At 37.2% G+C, this 25,064-nt stretch overlaps 2 protein-coding genes across 9 annotated transcripts in view; one reads left to right on the forward strand and one right to left on the reverse strand.

The window, feature by feature from the left end:
* XRCC4 (X-ray repair cross complementing 4) overlaps window positions 1–25,064 on the forward strand; it is a 278,013-nt gene that overhangs the window by 218,262 nt on the left and 34,687 nt on the right. The gene's annotated exons all lie outside the window — the stretch shown is intronic.
* On the reverse strand, window positions 16,384–16,713 carry LOC125099830 (U6 snRNA-associated Sm-like protein LSm3). The gene has a single exon (XM_047729308.1). It carries the CDS (start codon window positions 16,693–16,695, stop codon window positions 16,387–16,389), a length of 309 nt encoding a protein of 102 aa, XP_047585264.1. The 5' UTR covers window positions 16,696–16,713; the 3' UTR covers window positions 16,384–16,386.

The following is a 25,064-nucleotide window of genomic DNA, read 5'->3' on the forward strand; positions in this document are numbered from 1 at the left end:
TTACTATGACATGTATCAGGTATCAGTGATTTGGCTGTAAGAACAAGGAGGGGAAGACAAATAAATTATAATACAAAGGACAATTCGATGATCCAGGAATGACAAGAAAAGTAAAAGTAAAAAGGCGGCTATTGATTTTAGTTCTTTTCCCAGAGCCAAGAAACTGGATTAACTGATCACTAGATACTGAGAATTTCATTCCAACTTTCTTCACAGCATTCAGCATTATCAGACTTTTCAGTTTTGTAGGAAAAATGCCAAGTACTGGCACTTCCCAGAGCAGCAGGGAAGAAAAATTTTTAAATGATGTTTTAACCATATTCATTAGGCTTCCTGTGGAGGCCCAACACTTGCTCCCCACTTCAGCATCTCCAGGTCACCTGAGAGCCAAGGAACTTACAACCCCTCCCCAGACCTTCCTGGCTTCTGGCCCAAACACGGTATATTGAGCCAGGTCTACACTCCAGTTAAAAATAGGCTTGCAAACTCAGCCAGTCAGGGAAGTCTCAATTCACGTATTATTTTGGGAGAGGGTTTTCTGGGATAATTGCCTCCAATACAGTCTAAAATACTTTGCTATTAAAGCAAATAGACATGGAACTGAGGGAGATTTGAATTCATTTAGACAGATGGCAATATTCTGTTTGTTTGTTTTTATGAGTGGTCCAAGAGAGCTCCCTTGTTGATAAAATGTTAAAAAATATTTTATTCATGTGCACAGTAATTATGCTTAAATGATGCTTAAATATAGTTGAGGCAATTCTCTCTTTCACTATTCCTATAAGCATTGTTTCTTTTATCCCCAGTATGTATCACCGGGATGCCTATAAATACAATCGATACAATAGTATGGTAACCCATAGGAACAATACATGTATAATATTCACTCACAGAAATATTTGTTTATTTATTTTTAAAGATTTTATTTATTTATTTGACAGAGGGAGAGAGCACAAGCAGGGGGGCAGCAGACAGAGGGAGAGGGAGAAGCAGACTCCCCGCTGAGCAAGGAGTCGGATGTGGGGGCTTGATCTCAGGCCCTGTGATCATGATTTGAGCCCACCAGGCGCCCCAGAAAGATTTATTTTAAATATTTTACAATTTCTTCTTCTCACCTTACTATAAAACAAAAGGTTTCTATATCCTAAAAATATATGCATCTCTTAGTTTTCTAGTCACATATCCAAATATGTCATGTACATTGGTAATGTCATCTGTATACAGAGATGTATACCTTACCATCAATTTTCAAGGGTATTTTAAGATTTATTTATTTGAGAGAGAGAGAGAAACAGTTGAATTCTACATCATTGCTTTTTTTAAAGTATATAAGATGGGATTGGCTTTTTTCTAATTCTGTAGCTTTTTTTTTTTCCCCTGTGCATCTGGAAGAAGGAAAATAGAGTTTTTATTTTTCTAAGAGGAAAATGGTATGTTCTGGTAATTAATCATAAGACTTTGCTAACCTTGGCACCTTTTCGACATTAGGTAGTCACCTTAGGAGAGAAAGATTTTGGTTGACTCAGTTGTCACCATCTAAATTCAAAAACACACTCTTGTAAAAGCAAACAAAATCATTTGGAAATAGACTCATTGGAAACTCAGAAGATCGATTTGGGTTTTGGGCAGTCATACAGAATGAGATCTCTTTTCACTTTTTGCTACTTTCACAGATAGATTGGGAATGCTTCAAGTGATTATTTAATGAGGTTGCTTCCTAGAAGAATGTAGAGCAGTCTTTTTTGGCGCATAGACATTTCCTATTATACTCCCTACTATGACCGAATTCCAAAATCAACATTCCTCTTTTGTGGTGAGACTGGAAATGTTTCTGCCTCATAATCAAAGCTATCACATAGCTGAGCATATTGTACTTTTAGGAATTGTGGGATGTGAGGGCGATCTGGCTGCGACATCTGTCACCCCATTGATCGCCAGGGTTGATTCGGCTGATCTGGCTGGCTAGGCGGGTTTCCCCTTCCTCCCTCACCGCTCCATGTGCGTCCCTCCCGAAGCTGCGTGCTCGGTCGAAGAGGACGACCTTCCCCGATAGAGGAGAGGACCGTTCTTCGGTCAAGGGTATACGAGTAGCTGCGCTCCCCTGCTAGAACCTCCAAACAAGCTCTCAAGGAATTGTGACTTCATCTGCTTTCAGCCAGATTCTCTTATTACTAATAGATACTTTTTCCCAAATTTCATTTTATTTACTCTTCATAATAGAATCTGTCTCTAATTTTTTAAGGATAATTAAAAAAAATTAAGTAGCTCTTCTAATCAAGTTTGAGTCATTTCACATTTCATACTCTTTATAAGAAAATCCATCGTGGATCTATATATTCTACTAACATCACATTTTCCACTCTTCTGTTTTGAACTACAATATAGTTTATTTCTTGAAGTTTTGCTTTCACAAGTGTAATTTTGTCTTTGCATAATGTGAGTTCTTAGTACTATACAGTCACATTTCTTTTGTTCATATAGCAGATAATTCTTGCTAGAAAAGCAGGTTGTAGTCTATTTCTTAAAGAGTATAGAAAGAAATAGAAAATCTAAAGAAGCATATTGAGCATCCCTTGATAGTTTGAAACTAGCAAGCCCTCTTCCTTTATTGCTTCCCTCCATTTGCAGAGGATTGGTAAAAAAAAAACTCTTATTTCTGTCCCATGGATATATATATTTCCTAATTAGCGATATGCTGTGTTTTTTAAATCAATAGGTTTTAAAAATAATTAATGGAATAATTCTGTATCTTAAAGACAAAGGCTCATGAATATAGCTTGAAAATGCTCTTTCAGGAGAAAGATTGCTTCCTGGTTTTTTTTTATTTGTTTTGCTCATTGAGATATAGTAAACGTAAAATAAAATTCAGAATTCTGGGAGGGGGCCAAGGTGGTGGAGGAGTAGAGGAACCTATTTCATCCAGTCCCCTGAATTGAGCTGGATATCCACCAGACCACTCTGAACACCCATGAAATCAGCCTGAGATGTAAAAAGGTATATCAGGATCTGTACCAACAGAATATGTCCGGTAGCCAATTTCAGGTATGAAGCAGGAGCCACAATTCTGCCGGCAGATACCTGAAGATAAACAGAAGGGAGAAGGAGCCTCCATGAGCACTGGCATCCAGAAGGTGAAATAACACAGGAGCACAAAAGCATCCCATGCTGGGTACCAGGCACAGACTCGCAGACTGGTAGCCGCCGGGGAAGGACTTTAGGGCAGCCCCTCCAGACTGAACCCTGGAGCTGCAGGGGCACAGATGGGAATTGGGAGCAGCTGGCAGTTTTAGAAACCCAAAGGGCAGAGACATGCCAGGACCTGGAAGCAAGGGCTAGGAGTGCTGTTGTGGGGCACACAACCCAGGACGCTGCAGTTTTCAGCAGCACAGACAAAAAACAGAGTCAGTATGGCCTGGAACGCCTTCTGGAGAACAGACTGCGATCTCTGTGTTCTGAGACAGAAGATTGGATATGGTCACTTCTGCTCTGACTCTCGGAAGAGACATGAAAAGCCACCAAGGAAAGCTGCCAGAGAACAAAAGTCCCCCAAAACTGGTTCTCACTGAGCCTGTCCCCTCCACAGGGGGCAGGGCAACTTTGCCCAAACAGGGTTGCATAAGTAACAGCACCACAGGCCCCTTATCCCAGAAGACAGGCTGAAAGAACAAGAGGCCAACAACCCTAAGGTCCCTATAAAATGGGGTGCATCTTGCTTGGGTTGTGGTCCATGATTTGGACTCTGTACATCCCCTCAACCACCTCTCACCGGAATGACTAGGAGGACGAACCCCCAACAGAGGAAGAATTCAGAGACCAACCTCTGCCACAAAACTAATGGATATGGACATAAGCAAGATGTTGGAAATGGAATTCAGGGCAATGGTTATGTAGACAATAGCTAGGTTGGAGAAAACCGTTAATGGCAACATAGATTCTCTAAGGGAAGAAGTGAGAGCTGATCTGGCAGAACTTAAAAATGTTATCAGTGAGATCCAATATAATCTAGATACTCTAACAGCTAGGCTAAATGAAGCAGAAGAATGAATTAGTGATCTAGGAGACAAACTGATAGTAGAGAAGGATCAGGAGGAGGCCTGGAACAAACAGCTTAGAGTCCATGGAAACAGAATTAGAGAAGTAATGACACCATGAAATGTTCCAATCTCAGAATTATTGGGATCCCTGAGGGGGTGGAGAGAGAGAGAGAAAGAGAGAGAGGACTAGAAGATATAGTTGAGCAAATCCTAGCTGAAAATTTATCTCGTCTACGGAATGAAACAAGTGTTCATGTCCTAGAGGCAGAGGGAACACCCCCCAAGATCCAGAAGGGCAGACTGACCCCCCCCCCCCCGCCAGTATGTGATAGTGAAACTCACCAATCTTAAAACCAGGGAAAACATCTTAAGGGCAGCTAAGGGGAAAAGATTCCTTATGTACAGAGGGAGGAACATCAGAATAATGTCAGACCGGTCCACAGAAACCTGGCAAGCCAGAAAGGGCTGGCAAAACATATTCAGGGTACTAAATGAGAAGAACATGTTGCCAACAATACTTTTTCTGGCAAGGCTGTCACTCAGAGCGGATGGAGAGAGGAAGAGCTTCCAGGACTGGCAAAAACTGAAAGAATATGTGACTACTAAGCTGGCCTGGCAACAAGTATTAAGGGGTTTCTATAAAAGAAGAAAGACCCCTCAGAGTGATATTGAACAGAAATTTACAGAGACAATCTATAGAAACAAGGATGTCACAGGCAACATGATGAAAATAAAAATGTATCTTTCAATAATCACTGTCAACATGAACAGCTTAAATGCTCCCATAAAACAGCACAGGGTTGCGGATCAGATAAAAAGACAGGACCCATCCATATGTTGTCTACAAGAGACTCATTTTGAACCTAAAGATAGATCCAGACTGAAAGTGAAGGGTTGGAGAACCATCTTTCATGCCAGCGGACCTCAAAAGAAAGCTGGGGTAGCAATTATCATATCAGACAAATTAGATTTTAAGCTAAAGACTGTGGTCAGAGATGCAGAAGGACACTACATCATTCTTAAAGGGTCTATCCAACAAGAAGTTCTAATAATTATAAATATCTATGCCCCCACCATGGAAACAGTCAACTACATAAGGCAACTGTTAATCAAACTAGAGACATATTGATAATAATACATTAATTATAGGGGATCTTAACACTTCACTCTCTGCAACAGGCAGATTATCTGAACAGAAAATCAACAAAGAAACAAGAGCTTTGATGACACTCTGGACCAGATGGACCTCATAGATGTATACAGAACATTCTACCCTAAAACAATAGAATACTCATTTTTCTCGAGTTCACGTGGACCTTTCTTCAGAATAGACCACGTACTGGGTCACAAATCAGGTCTCAATCGAAACCAAAAGATTGAGATTATTCCCTGCATTGTCTCAGACCACAGTGCTTTGAAACTAGAACTTAATCACAAGAAAAAGTTTGGAAGAAATTCAAACACTTGGAAGCTAAAGACCATCCTGCTCAAGAATGCTAAGGTCAATCAGGAAGTCAAAGAAGAACTTAAACAATTCATGGAAACCAGTGAGAACAGAAACATAACAGTCCAAAACCTATGGGATATGGCAAAGGCGGTCCTAAGGGGGAAGTACATGTCCATCCAAGACTCAATCAAAAAAATAGAAAAATCCCGAATACACAAACTCTTATTACACCTTAAAGAACTGAAGAATGAACAACAAATTAAGCCTAACCCATGCACAAGAAGGGATATAATTAAGATTAGAGCAGAGATCATTGAATTAGAACCCAGAGATACAGTAGAATACATCAAAGAAACTAGAAGCTGGTTCTTTGAAAGAATTAATAAGATTGATAAACCACTGACCAGACTAATCCAAAAGAAAAGAGAAAGGACCCAAATTAATAAAATTATGAATGAAAGGGGAAACATCATGACTAACACCAAAGAAATAGAAACAATCAACAGAAATTACCAACAGCTATATGCCAATAAGTTAAGCAACCTAGAAGAAATGGATGCATTCCTGGAAACCTATAAACTTCCAAGACTGAAACAGGAAGAAATTGACAACCTGAATAGACCAATAACTAGTGACGAGATTAAAGTAGTGATCAAAAACCTCCAAAAGATAAGCGTCCAGGACCTGATGGATTCCCTGGAGAAGTCTACCAAACATTCAAAGAAGAAATAATACCTATTCTTCTGAAGTTCTTTCAAAAAAAAAAAAAAAAAAACAGAAGCAAAACTTCCAGACTCTTTCTGTGACACCAGCGTTACCTTGATCCCCAAACCAGACAAAACACTATCATAAAGGAGAATTTCAGACTAATATCCCTGATGAATATGGATGCCAAAATTCTCAACAAGATCCTAGCTAATAGAATCCAACACTATGTTAAAGAGATTATCCATTACGACCAGGTGGGATTTATCCCTGGGATGCGAGGGTGGTTCAACATTCACAAATCAATCAGTGTGATAGAACAAATTAATAAGAAAAGAGAGAAGAACCACATGGTCCACTTAGTTGATGTAGAAAAAACATTTGACAAAACGCAGAATCCTTTCCTGATTAAAACTCTTCAAGGTATAGGGATAGAGGAAACATTCCTCAACTTCATAAAATCCATCTATGAAAACCCACATCAAATATCCTTCTCATTGGGGAAAAGCTGAGAACCTTTCCCTTAAGATCACAAACACGACAAGGATGCCCACCTCTCGCCACTGTTGTTAATATAGTACCAGAAGTCCTAGCAAGAGCAATCAGACAACAAAAAGAAAAAGTATTCAGATTGATAAAGAAGAAGTCAAACTCTCTCTCTCTCATCTCTTTGCTGATGACATGATACTTTATGGGGAAAACCCAAAAACTCCACCCCAAAATTGCTAGAACTCATACAGCAATTCAGTAATGTGGCAGGTACAAAATCAGTGTGCAGAAATCAGTTGCTTTCTTATACACTAACAATGAAAATGTAGAAAGGGAAATTAGAGAATCAATTCCATTTACAGTAGCACCAAAAACCATAGGATACCTTGGAATAAACCTAACTAAAGAGGTAAAGGATCTATACTTGAGTAACTACAGAACACTCATGAAAGAAATTGAAGAAGACACAAAAAGATGGAAAAGCATTCCATGCTCATGGATCAGAGGAATAAACATTGTTAAACTGTCAATGCTGACTAGAGCAATCTATACTTTCAATGCCATCCTGATCAAAATTCCATTGGCAGTTTTCAACATACTGGAACAAACAGTCCTAAAATTTTGTATGGAACCAGAAAAGACCCCAAATATCCCAGAAAATGTTGAAAAAGAAAAACAAAGCTGGGGGGAATCACATTGCCTGATTTCAAGCTATATTACAAGGGTGCGATCACCAAAACAGCACGGTACTGGCACAAAAACAGACACATAGATCAATGGAACAGAGTAGAAAGCCCAGATAGGGACCCTCAACTCTATGGTCAACTAATCTTCGGCAAAGCAGGAAAAAATATCCAATGGAAGAAAAGACAGTCTCTTCAATAAATGGTGCTGGGAAAACCGGACAGCTATATACAGATGAATGAAACTGGACCATTCTTTTACACCATACACAAAGATAAACTCTATAAAGATGAATGACCTCAATGTGAGACAGGAATCCATCAAAATCCTAGAGGAGAACATAGGCAGTAATTTCCTTGACATCGGCCACAGCAACTTCCTTCAAGACACATCTCCAAAGGCAAGGGAAACAAATGCGAAAATGAACTATTGGGACTCCATCAAGATAAAAAGCTTCTGCACAGCAAAGGAAACAGTCAACAAAACAAAGAGGCGACCCACAGAATGGGAAAAGATATTTGCAAATGACAGTACAAAGGGCTGATATCTAATGTCTATAAAGAACTCAAACTCAACACCCAAAAAACAAATAATCAAGTCAAAAAATGGGCAGAAGACATGAGCAGACACTTCTCCAGTGAAGACATACAAATGGCTAACAGACACATGAAATAGTGTTCATCATTAGCCATCAGGGAAATTCAAATCAAAACCACATTAAGATACCACCCCACACCAGTTAGAATGGCAAAAATTAGGAAGGCAAGAAACAACAAATGTTGGAGAGGATGTGTAGAAAGGGGAACCTCTTACCCTGCTGGTGGAAATGCAAGTTGGTGCAGCCACTCTGGAAAACAATGTGGAGGTTCCTCAAAAAATTAAAAATAGAGCTACCCTATGACCCAGCAATTGCACTACTGAGCATTTACCCCAGAGATACAGATTTAGTGAAAAGAAGGGCCCTTATGCACCCCAGTGTTCATAGCAGCAATGTCCACAATAGCCAAACTGTGGAAAGAGCCGAGATGCCCTTCAACAGATGAATGGATAAAGAAGATGTGCTCCATATGTACAATGGAATATTACTCAGCCTTCAGAAAGGATGAATACCCAACTTTTGCATCAACATGGATGGGACTGGAGGAGATTATGCTGAGTGAAAAAGTAAAGCAGAGGGGCGCCTGGGTGGCTCAGTGGGTTAAGCCGCTGCCTTCGGCTCAGGTCATGATCCCAGGTCCTGGGTTCGAGCCCCGCATCGGGCTTTCTGCTCAGCGGGGAGCCTGCTTCCTCCTCTCTCTCTGCCTGCCTCTCTGCTTACTTGTGATTTCTCTCTGTCAAATAAATAAATAAAATCTTAAAAAAAAAAAAAAGAAAGAAAGAAAAAGTAAAGCAGAGAAAGTCAATTATCATATGGTTTCACTTACTTGTATAACATAAGGAATAGCATGGAGGACATTTGGAGAAGGAAAGGAAAAAAGAAGGGGGGCAGGGAATTAAAGGGGGAGATGAACCATGAGAGACTGTGGAATCTGAGAAACAAACTGAGGGTTTTAGAGAGGAGGGGTTTGGGGGAATGGCTTGGCCCAGTGATAGGTATTAAGGAGGAAAAGTATTTCATGGAACACTGGGTGTTATATGTAAACAATGAATCTTGGAACACAGTATCAAAAACTAATGACATACTGTATGGTGACTAACATAACCTAATAAAAATCATAATTTTTAAGAAAGGAAGAAAAATTTCAAGATTCTTAGTTGTATAGTTCTGTGCATTTTGGGAAACACACAGTCATGCTAGAATATATTTATGTTTATCCCCAAAAGTTTTGTCATGCCTGTTCCTAGTCAGTTCTGTCTTCCCACATCCAGACCTGGCAACTGCTGATCTGTCCCAATAGTTTTGCTTTTTCTAGGATGTCATATAAAATTGTACAATATGTAGCCATTTCGAATCTAACTTCTTTCATGTAGCATAATGCCTTTGAGATTTTTCCATGTAGAACTGTGTCACTATTCCATTGCTTTTAAAAAGTAGTACTCCAGGTGTGGGTATATCACATTCATTTATCTACTTGCCTTATAAACTCTTTCACTGTTAATAATTATGTTTTTATTATTAAAATTTAGCTATTATTTAAAAGTACTTACTATGTACCAGGTACTCTGGTAGACTTTTTACATAGCTTGTATAATTTAGTGCTAGAAATCATAACATAGTACTGTAGGTCATAACATAGTACCTCTTTGAAATCTAGTTTATGTGTGTGTATGTATATATGCAACTACTATAGAGGTTAATAGTCCTGACTCTAGAGCAAGACTGCCTGGGCTCTGATCCCACTTTAGCCATTTATAATGATCAACAGGAACTTTTAAATACTGGTAATGGGAGTAGAAATTAAAGTCTTTGAGAAATAATTTTGGATGTTATTTTATTTAAAAAAAAAAAAGTTGAACATTAACATACAATATGACCGCAAGTCCAAATCCTAGATAAGTTACCAAATAGAAATTCTAGTATATGTGCTTTAAAAATTTTATATAAGAATGTTCATAGCAGTGTTGTTTGTGTTTTATACGTATGTATATAAAAATATATAAATATATAGTATATACATATATATAGAGAGAATTATATATATTGTGTTATATATAATGTGTACATAGGTCTATAAAATCACACATTATAGACCAGTCAAAATTAATGAGATGGATGAATCATAGTTACTTAATGTTGAATAAAAGAAGTCACAGAAGGCTAGCCATACTATGAATCCCTAAAATCTCAAAAGTGAAGCAGCATTTAAACAAGGTGTTGTTTAGAAATATGCATACATGTAATAAACGGCTCTTTTTAAGGCAAAGGATTGATTAACAAACAATACAGGTAGGTTATACCACTATGGGGAGGCAAGAGAATGTTGGAGAATGGAACATATTGAGTGTAACCATATTGGTAATTTTATATTCCTAAATAGTGGCAATGCAGGAGTTTGGTTAATTATTATACTTTATAACATATGAATTTACATGTTATATGTATGTTGTATGTATCAAACATTACATAAAACTTTGAATTATTGAAAGAAAACATTTTGAGGCTGAAGAGAAATAACAAATCAACCTGGCATGACATTTTTGTCCATGTAGTCAAACAGTAAATAAAAGAAAATCCTGAGGCTGCATCATTAAAATACTACTCAGCATTACGTCCCTAGAGCTGAAGTTATTTGAGAATACTTAAAACTGTTTCTGCCTCCACAAAAACAACAACAAAGCTGTGTTTCTACCTCAGCCTTAAAGTACAGCAAGGATAGCTGGATACCGTACTCTAGACACCTTTCATGCTGTGTGCCCTCCTGGCGTAGTTTCCTCACCAAAGTGTTCCATAGAAATAAACTTTGGTGTGCTGATTTTCTTTGTTTTAAAGTCTCTTTGAAGCAGAAAACTGAACTTCTTTTGAAAGGCTTTGGTCCTAACTAGAGAGTTCCATTGCTGTTTGTCAGGCAGTGCTCTGACACATGAAGAAAAACAAGCAAATCAAATATGTAAATAGGTAGACAGCTTTATGAAACACAGACCAGTGACCCTTGGAGCTCAGAGCATCAATGTTGTAAAACTTTGATGCTTTGTGACAAGTTTTGCATGGGCTTTGTTTATCTACAATGAATCCATATTGAATTAACATCAAACTGTGCAAAAGAAAGCACTGGTGATACTTCAGTGCTTGGCACACATTCAAGGTATTATAAATGAATATTTACCCTATTAATTAGCTAGGAGTTGTGTGGTCACTAAATATTTTATTTTCTGTTGGGGTAAACTCCTTTGAAGAGAGGAGGGTATAATGTAAACTTTATTGACATAGTATCTATTAGTAAGAGGCAGCAGTGGACCTCTGTCCCAAGACATTTGACTGAACACACACAGTATCACTTACCTCGCCACAAGCACAGCAAAGCAAGAGCAGCAGAGTATCTATTTGAAGATCTCACAGTACCCATTTTCTTATTTTCCACTAGTTCAGGATGGACAGTACCATATGGCTTCCACATTAGTGGACCTGTTACTAATAAACGAGGGCTGATGTGTAATTACGTTTTCAGTGATTCATCTGTGAAACACTCTGGGTTATTTTACATGGAAACATCTGGTTCACATGTGTACAGTGGTTATTTTGTGGTGATTGACATCTGTATTCTTCTAATGAAGTCCTAGTTACGCAGATGTGAGCTATTGCTTTATTTTTTACGTAGACAAAACCTGCATTTTAAAAATCCTTACCTTGACCCCAAATATGAACATTTCAGTGTTCTGCATGCGCACACACACACACACACACACACACCCTCGTACTGTGGCACTGTGACGGGAACATAATATAAATATTTCATGTGTGCAGTGTATGTCAGTTGTTGAGCAGATGCGTGTAGGCACCTTTATCTCTTTTTATGTCTGTTTACACTGGGACATCTGTTTTAGATTGTAAGCTCAAAGAGGGTAGTGACCATGGCAATTTAATATTATGCAGACAGTGTCCAGTAGAGCATAAGTCCCTTTCAAATGCTTGCTAAGTACTTGTCAGTCAAGATGGTGACGTTAATGACTTTAAGGAAAAATAGAACTTATAATCTGACTATAAACACCTTTTGTACTTTAAGAAGTATTTACTGGAAATGGCTCTGCTTTCAACTTCACACATTATAATTAGGCAGGTAACACAAAAAACTGTGTTGCTTTGAGCAGAATTAGTTTGCCTTGTTAGAATGATTCTCTAGTGGTATGTGAGAAGAGGTTTTAAAAAGGCTGACTTCAAGGCAGGTTTCATGAAGCATGCAACATGTTGGCTGAGCCTTCTACTGTAGGTAGAATTTGGGCACATAGTAGTGAAGAAGACATTTGAGGCAAAGGGAAAGAGGTGTTGGTTAAGAGCATGGAGGAGGCCAGCAGATCTGGGTTCAAGTCCTACCTTAGCCATTTATAAATTGTGAGAACTTAGGCAAGTGGGTCATATATGTAAGGTTTTGGTTTCTCATTTGGAAAATAGAGACCGTAACAAGACTTAGGCTTATTGTGACAACTGCATGAATAAGGAACTTAACACAGCACCTGGTTTAAGGAGAACATTTAATAAATGTTAACTGTTAGTCTCGGTGACACATGAGCAACTTTGAATAGACTTTCAACAGAATTTTGCATGTTGAATTAAAAAGAGAAAGCCTTGGAGGACAGATCCGGGTTATATGTGAAGCTTTGAAACTTCTAGTTAGAATTTTTATTTGCATCCAGAAAGGTCAAGGTCCTCTTTTAAAAAGTCATCTTTATACCTCTTAAATTATTCTCTTCAATTACATGTGTGGCAGAATGACATCAGAGTATAATTACATATACTTGGATTAAAATATTGGTATCACAAGAAATAAGACACTTTTCAATACATATGTTATCTTTATCTTTTAATCCTTTTGCTTTGTCTCTGCATACTAAGTTTAGAAACATTGTCAGGTCTGACTCTTCCTGAATCCCATGGAAAATCTCTCTTTGCCTTATTTCCAAATTAATAATAACCATTTAGTTAGTGTATAAGAGAGCGAGTTTAGCCCACACCTCAACAAACAGACATAAAACATTCCTGTAATCAGTCGTATGGCCATATCCAATTTCCCTAAGAAAAACGAACAAAAAATAGTGTGTATAGTATGTATGAAGTCTATGTCTGATGTGTAATATCAAAACTTTATGATTGGAAATCAAGGAGTGAGGTAGTCTTTAAGGAGAAACCTAAGGAATGTCTGATCTTTTTCTGTTTGGTAATATACAAGTATTTTAATGAATACTTGGTTCACTTCCCAAGGTTTTAATTGTTTTATTTCCTGGGTTTATATTGATAGTTACTGTGGTCGTTGCTCCCATTAACATTTTTATCTCTATGTAGTATTTTGTCTATGGCAAAAATCACATTATTTCAAAATGGAACTTTCATTAAAAATAATTTAATTTTTAGGTAATTAAAAAGCATATATGCTACTCTCTTGGTTGTAAGCTTTACTTCTCCCTTTAGCATTCTTAAGAGTAAGAACTAAGAGGAACTGCAGTGTTATAATAAACCATTTTCAATTAGAAGTAAATAGAACTGTTACCTGAAGAGCTAATGCTTCTAGGTAGTCCTAGAAGGAGTATTCAAGGATGTTCATTGAAATGTGACTTGTAATAGGAATTTAAATTGTTTATAATTTTTTACTGTGAATGGGGAGTCAGTTATGGTACCTCGCTGTAATGGAATATACTGTGAGACCATTAAAAATGATTATGTAGGGCCATAATTACCGACAAGGAAAGATAATCCCTAACAAATTAAGAGAAATGTGATATAAGGTATTTTTCATAGTATAATTATTTTTAAAAGACTGTATTTTATATGTATATATATAAGGTGTGTGTGTATAAATCCAAAAATGATATACACTAAAATATTAACAGGTGAATGGACAGAGGACAATTTTTATTTTTATTCTATTTCTCTGAAGTTTTTGAAGTGTTTGTAATATGCATATACTTTATATACCAAAAAGTAAATATTTTGTTGCTGTTGCTTGCACCCACTGGGATTGATACAGGAATCAGAATCTCTGAATTTGAAAACCAAGTCATCTTAAGAAGTGATTTGGGAAATTCATAATTTCTTCTTACCAAATGTTTATTTCAAGTAGTAACTCTTTCACTGTAAGGAATATTTATTTAATTCAACATCTAAAATAAATTAAGAGGAGGGGAGTAATACAGAAATTTTTTATTCATGTCTTTGGATAAAACCTAAAAGTTACACTACAGTCTTCTGTCCTGGTATAATACTTAGATTTTGGACCTAAAAACATTCAGATGTTGAAGTAGCCTTTTAACTGTCCCCTTCCCCCAACCTAAATGTTGGATATTCAGATTCAGTTTGTCTAGGTATCTAATAGTGTTTAGTATTATTTTAATAAAATTCCTATGAATATAATTAGTGTTTCCCTTAAATAGTCAGTATTCTGATACAGCATTCAATTCCATCTCTTTATGAAAAATGTTGCTTAAGGAAAGAGAACAGTTTTGACTGTTATGAATAAGAATTACTTTTAATCATTAGCAGCCAAGTATTGCTTTAAGAGTTATTGGAAATTACCATGCAGTAAACATCAAACAGCATTTTATGTGTAACATGTTAATTTTCATGTATATAACTGTAATTACAAATAAGCCTTTTGTAAGGAAAGATGTGTTCCTGACATCTGGATTTGAAACTTAAAATATTTTCTAATCTTCTAAATCAGGTTTTATGTGCTTCATCACAACATAGTATACTTAGTTCTTTAAATTTTTTGTTCACTAGAGATTTTCAGAGTTTGGAGTTATGGTTTCCTGATTCACCTCAGAGGCTAGTACAGTGCCTTACATTAAGAAAATACTGGTTGAAGTGAAAAAAGTGTGAAAAACAGGTTTTTATAGTTGTGTTGACTATTTTTGTCATTATTACTTTCTAATAGTTTGTTCATCATAGGTTAAGTTGTTTTAATGGAATGACCTGAGGAATCTGTTATTTATAACAGTTCTAAAAATTGTGTCCTGAGTTTTAGTTAAAAATAAACTTTTTCAAAAAAAGATTTTATTTATTTATTTGGCAGACAGAGATCACAAGTAGGCAGAGAGGCAGGCAGAGAAAGTGGGGAAAGCAGGCTCCCTGCTGAGCAGAGAGCCCGACATGGGGCTCGATCCCAGGACCCTGACATCATGACCTGAGCCGAAGGCAGAGGCTTAACCCACTGAGCCACCCAGGTGCCCTAAGAACAAACTTTTAAAAGAGAATAACTCTTTCCTTAGTTTCAGATGTCCTGTATGTGTTAAACTATACCTAGACAACCATGATTCCTGCCTTCTAGAAACTTATAATCTTACAAATAGGATTTTTATTGCCCCTTTTAGTCACTTCCAGAGTTCTTGGAGAAAACCGTCCACTGATAAAACAGGAAATATCAAACATCCTTTTTCTTTTATAGTATGACAGATGAGCCTCTTTTTACCAAGACAATAAAAGAATACACTGTAAAAGCAGTTTAAATGAATTAATTTTAAATATTCTCTGTTTACCCATCCATAACATTTTGAGGGGAATTTGGAGGTTATATATATTTTAAGGGAAATTATGATCAGACTTTAGAATCTAGATGAATGTTTTTTCATGCATGTTTGTAGCCTGTTCAGTTTTCATGCTTATATTTTGGGACTGCTTGTGAATTTATGGATGACAGCTTTCCTAATTCCAAACAAGTGTTAGAATTTCTTGGTTCAACATTTTAATTTCTCGTTATGGTTTCTGATATTTGAAATCTGATTCTCCTTCTTCATTGCTCATTGATAGTAAGATTGATGGTGATAACTCCCTGTTGCTAACAGGGGTTGCATTTTCTTCTCAGAATAGAAGGTGAATAGAGCTGAAGATTTTATTTTACCTTTGACTTCTAGTTGCATTTTAAAGGAAAGTAATGATTGCTTATTTTTCCTAGTCATTTCTCAATAGCCAGATAGAAGAGGTTTAGAGGTACTAACATTCCTAAAGCTTAAATAATAATAATAACAACAGCAACAACTCAATGAAACTTAAGTTACTAGAAAATTCAACTAATGAAAGTCTTCCAGTAGTTAGTTGTTATATAGTTCTGAGTATGTGTTTACCTAGAACATGGCCAGCATTTGCTAGTGAGGCTTTTAGCCATGAGGATTGAAACATCGTTAATTTTTTTTTTTTTTTTTTTTTTTTTTTTTTGCATCTTGGCGATCACATTTATTGAAAGCATTGGAAAAAAAATTAAAATGCCCATTAGCTTAAGAATTTTTGAGTTATCTGTAAATAAACTTATTTCAGGAGTGGAAGAATCCTTGGTCACTTCTTAATATCAAAATTTACGCAGGTTTCTTTTTTGAATGTCTTCTACATTTAAAGAGGCAATCATACAAAAACTCCTATATTCCAGACACGATAAATTCTTCGTTTCAGCCAACTCTTAATGGAGGGGCAACTAGTACAACACCATCTCCCCGGACAAAAAGCATCGGAATATTCCGTTTTGTTGATTTATATATCTCTTCATATGTTTCCTCATCAATTTCTATAGTAGTCACAGTTTCTTCTACATCTCCCAATATCATATTTAAATGCTGATCATAAGCATGTAATCTGCCTCGAAGCTCTCTGTCATTTCTCATTTTCACATAAATTCGCTCATCCAGGCTGAGCCTGATGAGATCCAGGGGCTCTTCTACGGTGTTGGTGGTTTGTTGCTGGTCCACGTCGTCCGCCATGTTTCAAACCCTCCGCCCTTTCCCTCAACATCGTTAATTTAACCACAACTTTTCCTTCCCAAACATTCCAGTAAAGTGGAGTATAACTAAACTAATGGTATTAGTTATGAACTTGTAAGTATAGAAATTTATAAACAGCCGAAATTACTTGGAAAAAATAAATAAATTTCTTCATAATGGAAAGTGAGCTAGCTACTAGCCAGCAGTAGTTGTCAAAAATTAAAATTTCTTTGTGGAACCTATAAATAAGGTTTAAATTTATTTTATGTGAGGGGATTTCCAAAAACTCTGTATTATTGCTATTCTCATCTGGAATGGTTTTTATTCTGTGTAAATTATATTAAAAAGTAGCTGTAGCTTTTTTCACACTCAACTCTTAAGAGAAAAAAGGCAAATGCCTTTGACAAGACACTTTTTAGTCAGTTTCAACACACGTAGTTCTTTATTCTAGGAACTGCATCAAATTCTGAATGAAACAATTATTCTAAATCATAGTTCCTATTCTACAGTTGCTTACAGTATAAGTGACAAAAATGTACAGAATTAAAAGCTGTGGTTGATACTCCTGTTGAGAGGTTGTTTCTGTGTCTCCTCCCCTTCAGTGCGGGTGGGCTTTTGACTCATTTGTAACAGCACAATGTAAGAAAAGCTGTGCTGTGTGATTCCCAGAGACGAGGTCAAAAAAGGCAACCTTGTGCTTAGAGTCCCTAAGCTTTTACATAAGAAGTCTGAGTACTCTAGGCTTCCATGCTATAAGGAAGCCAGGCCATTGAAGACTCTCCAGTAGCCAGTCCCAATCTTTGATAGCTCACAGCCCACACACCAGATAGGACTGAATTAGCTCTCACCAGATAGGACTCAATTAGCTCTTAGAGAATTCCAGCTCCCAGCCATTATGTCACCCTAGTTTTTCAGTATTCCCAGTTAATGCTCTGATGCCATGGCACAAAGACAAGCCATCCTCCACTGTGCCTTATTCAAATTCCTGACTGACAGAAAGTACGAGCATAATACAGAGGTCATTGTTTGGTGCTGCTAAAGGTTGGTTTATTACACAGCAATGACCTACTTGATTTAGGATATACTGTGGTAGAATAGGAGATAATTAATTTCTCTGCCTAGGAAATACAGAAGGCTTCCCAAGGTCAGTGATGTCTGAATTTGCCCCCCCCTCTTCTTTTTTTTTTAAATTAATTTATTTTTTTTTAATAAACATATAATGTATTTTTATCCCCAGGGGTACAGGTCTGTGAATCGCCAGGTTTACACACTTCACAGCACTCACCATAGCACATACCCTACCCAATGTCCATAACCCTCCCCTCCCCCCAGCAACCCTCAGTTTGTTTTGTGAGATTAAGGGTCACTTATGGTTTGTCTCCCTCCCAATCCCATCTTGTTTCATTTATTCTTCTCCTACCCCCTTAACCCCCCCATGTTGCATCTCCACTTCCTCATATCAGGGAGATCATATGATAGTTGTCTTTCTCCAACCCCCTTCTTTTTTACGATTTACTTATTTATTTTGGAGGGTGGGGAGGGGCAGAAGGAGAGACTCTTCAAACATACTTCCCCCTGAGCAAAGAGCCCAGTGTGAGGCTTGATTTCATGAACCATGAGATCATGACCTGTGCTGAAATGAAGAGTCAGACCCTTAGCCAACTGAGCCACCCAGGTGCCCTGAATTTGACTTTTAATGATGAGTAGGAGTCTGCTAAGTAAAGAACTTAGGAGAAAGAGACCTCTGGCTAAGAGAACTATGTGGAAAAGTTTGAAGATGAAAGAATGGTGTGTTTAGTGGATGACAAGAAGTTTAGTATAGAAGAACATTGGATAGTTAGAGCCAGAAAGATAGCCATGAAGCCAGAAATTATTCAGTGATTTCTTTCTTTATTTGCTATGCCAAGGGAGTTTCAACTACACCATTGTAGGAGTGGAAGATAATAATCAGACTTGTGTCATAGAAAGATAACTAATTAGCAACAGTTGGAAGATGGGCTAAAGGAGGAAAGAAATGAAAGGGGGAAAGTTAATAATTACATGATTTAGGTGACAATCAAGACTGAAATAGATAACCTTCTTCTGGTAGCAAAATCAGATCACTTAGGTAACAGTGATTGTTTGAATTGTTAATCAATTATTTCCTGAATTTGTCTGTTCAAGGCTCAATAATCAAATGCTATAGCCAGTCCTACTTTTTGGCAAATCAGACCAATGCCTTTATAAAACATTGATTTAATTAAATTTGTTAATGCTACTTCTGAATGCTGTATAAAAACTTCTTCCACTATGAATTTTGGAGAATTGTGATTAAATAATACTATTTTTATATTTTTCTTATGGCATTATTTACACTAGGACATTTAAAAAAAAGAAATTAAATCACATCATTTAATACACTAATGGAACCATGTGTCATATTTACTCTCCTTCCTCAAAATAAACATTTGTTAAGTACAAAATCTTAAAAAAATGGTAATTTATGTAATGATAAAATGTATATAATTCACTTAGTAAATGTAGTTATGTAAACATAAAACACAACTGTAGTCAACAGCTTTCTGTGTGGTTTTGTTTGACTTTTAAGTAAGATTTGAGTGCATTTCATGTATGTTTAGTGTGATAAATAAAAGTTCAATGGTGACATTTGAACTTTTACTGGAATCATAACACCATCCATGTAATAAATTTTTCCAGGGTCAAAAGGGTAGATAGGTCTTTCTTCAGTCACTTTGAGCATGTAGATTACATCTTTCATGCCTTGTACTGCCTTATCTACAACAGTGAATTACTACCAGTTGTGAGATAAAATGAGTTGTTTTTAAAACACTCTGCCTCCCTAATCAGCTTGGCTTTACTTTATAGTTCAGTTAATTTTTTTTCGAATGCACTAAAAAGAGTAATCTATATAATCCAGAATCAAAATCCACAGATTGTAAATTATTTCCATCTGCCTTCTTCCAGTGCTCTGACTCCTTTCTGACATGTTTCTGTAAAACAGAACATCTCCCAGAACTTGAGCAATGACTCTCTTTACATTTCACCCATAAAACCAAGTTGAATTAGTACACTTTGTGAAGAAGTGGGTTTTTGGTTTGTTTATTTTATGTATGAGTTATATGGTACTCTACTCATTTTTATATGAAATTATTATAATATTAGTGACATTACAAAATAGTTCAACTTTCTTTTTTAAGATTTTATTTATCTATTTGACACAGAGAGAGACATACAGCAAGAGAGGGAACGCAGGCAGGGAAAATGGGAGAGGTAGCAGCAGACTTCCCCCCAAGCACGGAGCCCAATGCAGGGCCCCAGACAGGGCTCAATCCCAGGACCCTGGGATCATGACTCGAGCCGAAGGCAGATGCTTAACAACTGAGCTACCCAGGTGTCCCAGTGGTTTGACTTCTTTAAAAAAGTCTGACTGTGTAATCATCCTTAGTCACCTTTTCCATGAAAAGCCTAGGAAAATATTCAGGAATGATTTGGAGCAGACTGATAATCGATAAATCCAAAAGGAAGGAGTTAGGTAAGCCACAGCACAGGATGGCACTAATAACGGGCTTGCTGCTTTGTGAGTGGATGAATTAATTAGACTGGTAATTTTAAGCATGCTAAGAATAAAGCCTACTAGCAAGGACTAAAATAATGAAGAAATCTGTTAATTAAAGTAGAAATTAAGTTCTCTTACTGTAAAACAAAAGACGTGGAGCTTTAAAAAGAAAAAAGAGGAGGAAAGGAAGGAGATGGAATAGCCTAATAAAGCAGAGTATGTATTTATCAGGAAAATACATATTTATTTGCAGGCAAAAAAAAAAAAAATCACCAAGTATTTCCTAAAAGAGGAAAAGTATGTGTGTTTTAAGTGTTAGAAAGGAGACTGCTCGCTTTGGCAGCACATATACTAAAATTAGAAAGGAGGTTTGCTGGTGTCTGTGGTAATTAAGGATCAAAACTAGGTTCTGATTAGGACAGAATGAGTCCATACATATCAGCACATTATTGGTTTTTAAAAGGCCCATTATTTATCTGTACAGAAGTCTGAGCAATTGGTTAGGTTCAGTTTGGGACTGGTACACCGGTCACTCAAAATTTGTGGTCAGGACAAACTACAATAATTTGCAGGCTCAGTGCAAAATCAAAATGCAAAGGCCCTTTGTTCAAAATGAGTAACAGTTTCAAGATAGTGATAGCAGAACAGTAACCCAGTGATGAGGGCCTCTAAGGATGTGGCCCTGTGTGACAGACAACACATGTCTCATTCCCATGGGGATTGCATTTCCGTGGTTCTTTAACAGCTTTACTCTTTGGAACTGTCATAAAGCACAGCTCTGTAGACAGGCCTCTAAACTCAACCTAGACTGGGGCTACTGGAAGTGTAATTTCAGGCGAGCTCAGCAGCTTCGTGCTGCTACTGTCTTGGATGGTTTGTATGCTCACCTTCATATTCTAAATTTTCTAGCAGTCTGCTGGGTCTCTGACCCATGGTGAGCGAGCACTCCATAAATAGTGGATGGAAAGGTGATGAATGATGTAGTTGCCAGCCTTTCTCAGGGAATCGGTTCAGTTTATCTCTGGGTAAGAAGATGCAATGTGGGTTCTTTGAACTTTCAGTTCCTATTGCAGAGACCTCACAGATGCCTCCTCCAGCCAGGTTGAAGGTTTCTTTTAACCCTGGGCCTTGTGTATCCTCTTAAACAACCTGTTTCTCTATTCAGTTATCCCGAAACATATTTAAGCTGATGGGTTAGAATAACAATTGAGCCCTGACTAAATTAAGGGAGGAGGAGGTAGAAGAATGGCCAAAGATGTCTGTACCTTAATTCCTAGAACCAAAGCTATGTTAGGTCACATGGCAAAGGGGTTGCTGATGGATTAAAGTTGCTAATTGGCTGTCCTTAAATGTTACTGAATATTCTGGATTATCCTGGTAGGTCCAATGTGTCACAAGGCTCTTAAATGGGAGAGAGAGAGAGAAGGAGAGGCAGAGAAAGATGTGATGAAGAAAGCAAGGTCAGGGTGATGTGCTGTGAGACAGTGTCCTTCTGACGTAGCTGGGCTTGAAGATGGAAGAAGAGGGTAGCTCTGGAAGCTGGAAAAGGCAAGGAAATAAATTCTTCACTAGAGCCTCCAGAGAGGAGCACTGCTCTGCCAACACCTTGATTTTAGTCCAGTGAAATCTGGATCAGAAAGAAGACCTCCGGAACAATAAGAGAATGAATTTGTGTTTTTGTAAGCCATTATGTTGTGGTGATTTGTTACAGTAGTGGCTGGAAACTCAAATAGCTCATTTCATACTGTAGTGAGACTAGAGATCACCAACTTACATGACTGGGTATTAGTGTCTACCCATGATTTTTTTCCATTTCTCTTGGTAACCAAAAGTAGAGTTCTGTCTTCCTTTTCTATATTTTCATTTTCTTTCATTGGACCACTAAATTTTGGGTTTCAAGTTAGCAGATGTTGTATTCTCAAGGAAGTAAATAATGTAATTTGTTCCAGAAAACTCTGGTTTCCTGGGATGTTAATAGTTGAGAGATAGTAAAGAAAAGGGCTTCCGCTTCTAAGTTCACACCCCAAACCCAGGTTAAACAAGGTTCTTTTTCCTTAAGGCGCTTTATAAAGATATGATCTACGTATAGAGTTTTAAAAATCTTAGCCATTTAAGAGAATATCCAGCAAGAAGTCTCTTTGTTCTTCTGCTCAAGCTCCTGTCCCCACAGTTAGCCATTGCTAGTTTCTAGTGAATCCTAGCCTAGAGATGTTCTGTATACATATAAACACACACACACATATTATATGCACGTATTCTTTGGCACCTTGCTTTTGTTTTACTTAATAATTTATTAGCATTTTTTAAAGATTTATGTATTGAACAGAGAAAGAGAGCATGAGTAGGGAGCAGGGAGAAGGGCAGAGGGAGAGGGAGAGGCAGGCTGAGCAGGGAGCCCGATGCAGGGCTCCATCCCAGGACCCTGGGATCATGACCTGAGCTGAAGGCAGTGGCTTTACTGACTGAGCCACCCAGGTGCCCTACTTAATAATTTAATTAACAAATTTATTTATGGAATTTCCATAGCTTTGATTGTATAATATGCACATGAAACACTAAGAGGACTTCGTGAGAAAAAAAAAAACAAAAAAAAACCACAACTTATTTTCCAAACATTTTGGCCTACACATTTCACTCTTTGAGAGCATCTCATAAAACCATCTTTTGAGACACCTGCTTAACACCAAGCTGCTTTCCTCTATACTAGAAGTAAAAATTAGTGACTCCCATACACCAGCGTGGCATGATAGGTGTGGAATTGGGAGTGAGGGAAATATAGGCTTATATCCTGGCTTCTGGATCACCTGGTTGTTGCTCACATATATATTTACTGACTGTGTGGCTTTGGGCAGGTTGTTTAACTTTCTTGAGACTTCTACTTCTCAATACTGTCTACCTCACTCAGTCATTTGTTCAACTAATACATGCAACTATTAGAACATTTGTAACTACGTCAAGTATAATAGAGTCTTCTGCCTGAGAAGCTTTCTAGTCTTGTGAGGGAGGATTCATCTGTAGCACTTGAAGCACCAATAAACAATGGCCTTTCTTAAAATTAAGGTTGTGGAGGGGTGCCTGGGTGGCTCAGTGGGTTAAAGCCTCTGCCTTCGGCTCGGGTCATGGTCCCAGGGTCCTGGGATCGAGCCCCACATAGGGCTCTCTGCTCAGCAGGGAGCCTGCTTCCCCCTCTCTCTGCCTGCCTCTCTGCCTACTTGTGATCTCTCTCTCTCTGTCAAATGGATAAATAAAATCTTAAAAAAAAAAATTAAGGTTGTGGAGAATCATTTTCTACCAAGATGACAGTTTTCTACTTTTATACACATAGCAATGATAGCAAATGTCACACCATTTCAAAACATGCAATGAATGTAGGAAGAAGTGAGGTTTAATGTAGGGTTTTTTAATATAGGGTTTTTCAGGTATTGATTTTTCAAAGCACGTGTAGATTCTAATATTAATAATCTGATGAATTATCAGAGTAATATTATTTATCTGAATAAAGTACAGTAAGTAATAAAATCTTCCAATTTATTATAAAATTCCTGCATAAATGTTGGCGTCCTTATGGACTGCAAACATGTATTTCTTAATGTTTGTGACTTAACACATTGAATTGTATAGAACCACAGAGTCTTTTTTCAAATCCATAATATATATATTTTATAGGAAAATTTTAGAATTATCTTTCTTTCCTAATTCCTATAAAGCATCTTAACATTAAGTATAGTCACGCTTCAGAATTCTGCTTTTTTTGTTTCAGTCAGAATTACTTATTTCAAAAGCATATTTCTATTTTCTTCTAGCTCTTAATACATTTGAACAGCAAAGTCATATTCTTTAGAAAAAGATATCTTCAGAAATTTAATTGAAAATAACTAACACTATTTAATTGCCATTTCACTTGCCAGAAATGAAGTTTTGACTTCTCTTCTTTCATTTTCTCAGGCCAAGACAATGGCGTCTGGGCCCACTGAATTCCAGACAACATACAACACTTGTTTTACTGAGTCCTGATGACTTCAGTCTGTTAATTTGTTTAGGATATGCTTTTGGTTTTTATAAGGTCAACTAGAAATTTGAAGCTACTTTACTCACTTATTCTAAGATCAAAAAATTTTTAAATACTGAAATTTAATTTGAAAATACTGTGGTAATTCTGGTAATGTCAAATCTTTAAGCATACATTTCAGACTTTTCCATTTAAAGAATGTTTCCGTAATTGAGTTTATTTTGGGAACTCTGTTAAGGTCAGTATGTTAGCTGCCCAGTTATTTAATACTAGCAAGTACAGAATACCTTGATTTGGCTATTTTTTTGTGGTCCTTTTGATGAAGGTTTGATTTGTTACATCCTAAAAAACAAATCATTTGCTGTTTGGCTTTTATTATTATAAAATAATTTATGTCCTTGCCAGCGCTCAGGTCTGATTCTCTCCCAGTACCTCACCCCTAACTTACTCCTCACACCACGTCTAACCTTTACCCTGATGCCTGGGTAGATGCCAGGGAAATTGTAGTATACACGTGTATACACATATATGTAGATATAACTAAAATGTGAGAGAAACAGCTACTTTAGAATGATCTGCTTTGGTGGCCAGGCAGGAACTGACCGATCTGCTAGATTCTTGCTGTGGCTGCTGCAGTCCAAGAGTTTCAGACCTTCTTTCCAAAAGAAAACATGGCCTGCTCTTTTCTCTAATAAACCACAGCAATAGTAGCATCCTTCAAGCTGTTCTTCTCAACTCCAGATAATTCATAGTGCGTGAAAACGTGGATTTCTAGATTGAGCAAAGTTGTATAGAAAGCTAGCA

The sequence above is a fragment of the Lutra lutra genome, chromosome 5 (assembly GCF_902655055.1).
Source record: "Lutra lutra chromosome 5, mLutLut1.2, whole genome shotgun sequence".
NCBI classification, from domain to species: domain Eukaryota; kingdom Metazoa; phylum Chordata; class Mammalia; order Carnivora; family Mustelidae; genus Lutra; species Lutra lutra.

Excerpts from the sequence above, each read along its gene's own strand:
- LOC125099830 (XM_047729308.1), bottom strand. The coding sequence starts at position 16,695 with ATGGCGGACGACGTGGACCAGCAACAAACCACCAACACCGTAGAAGAG.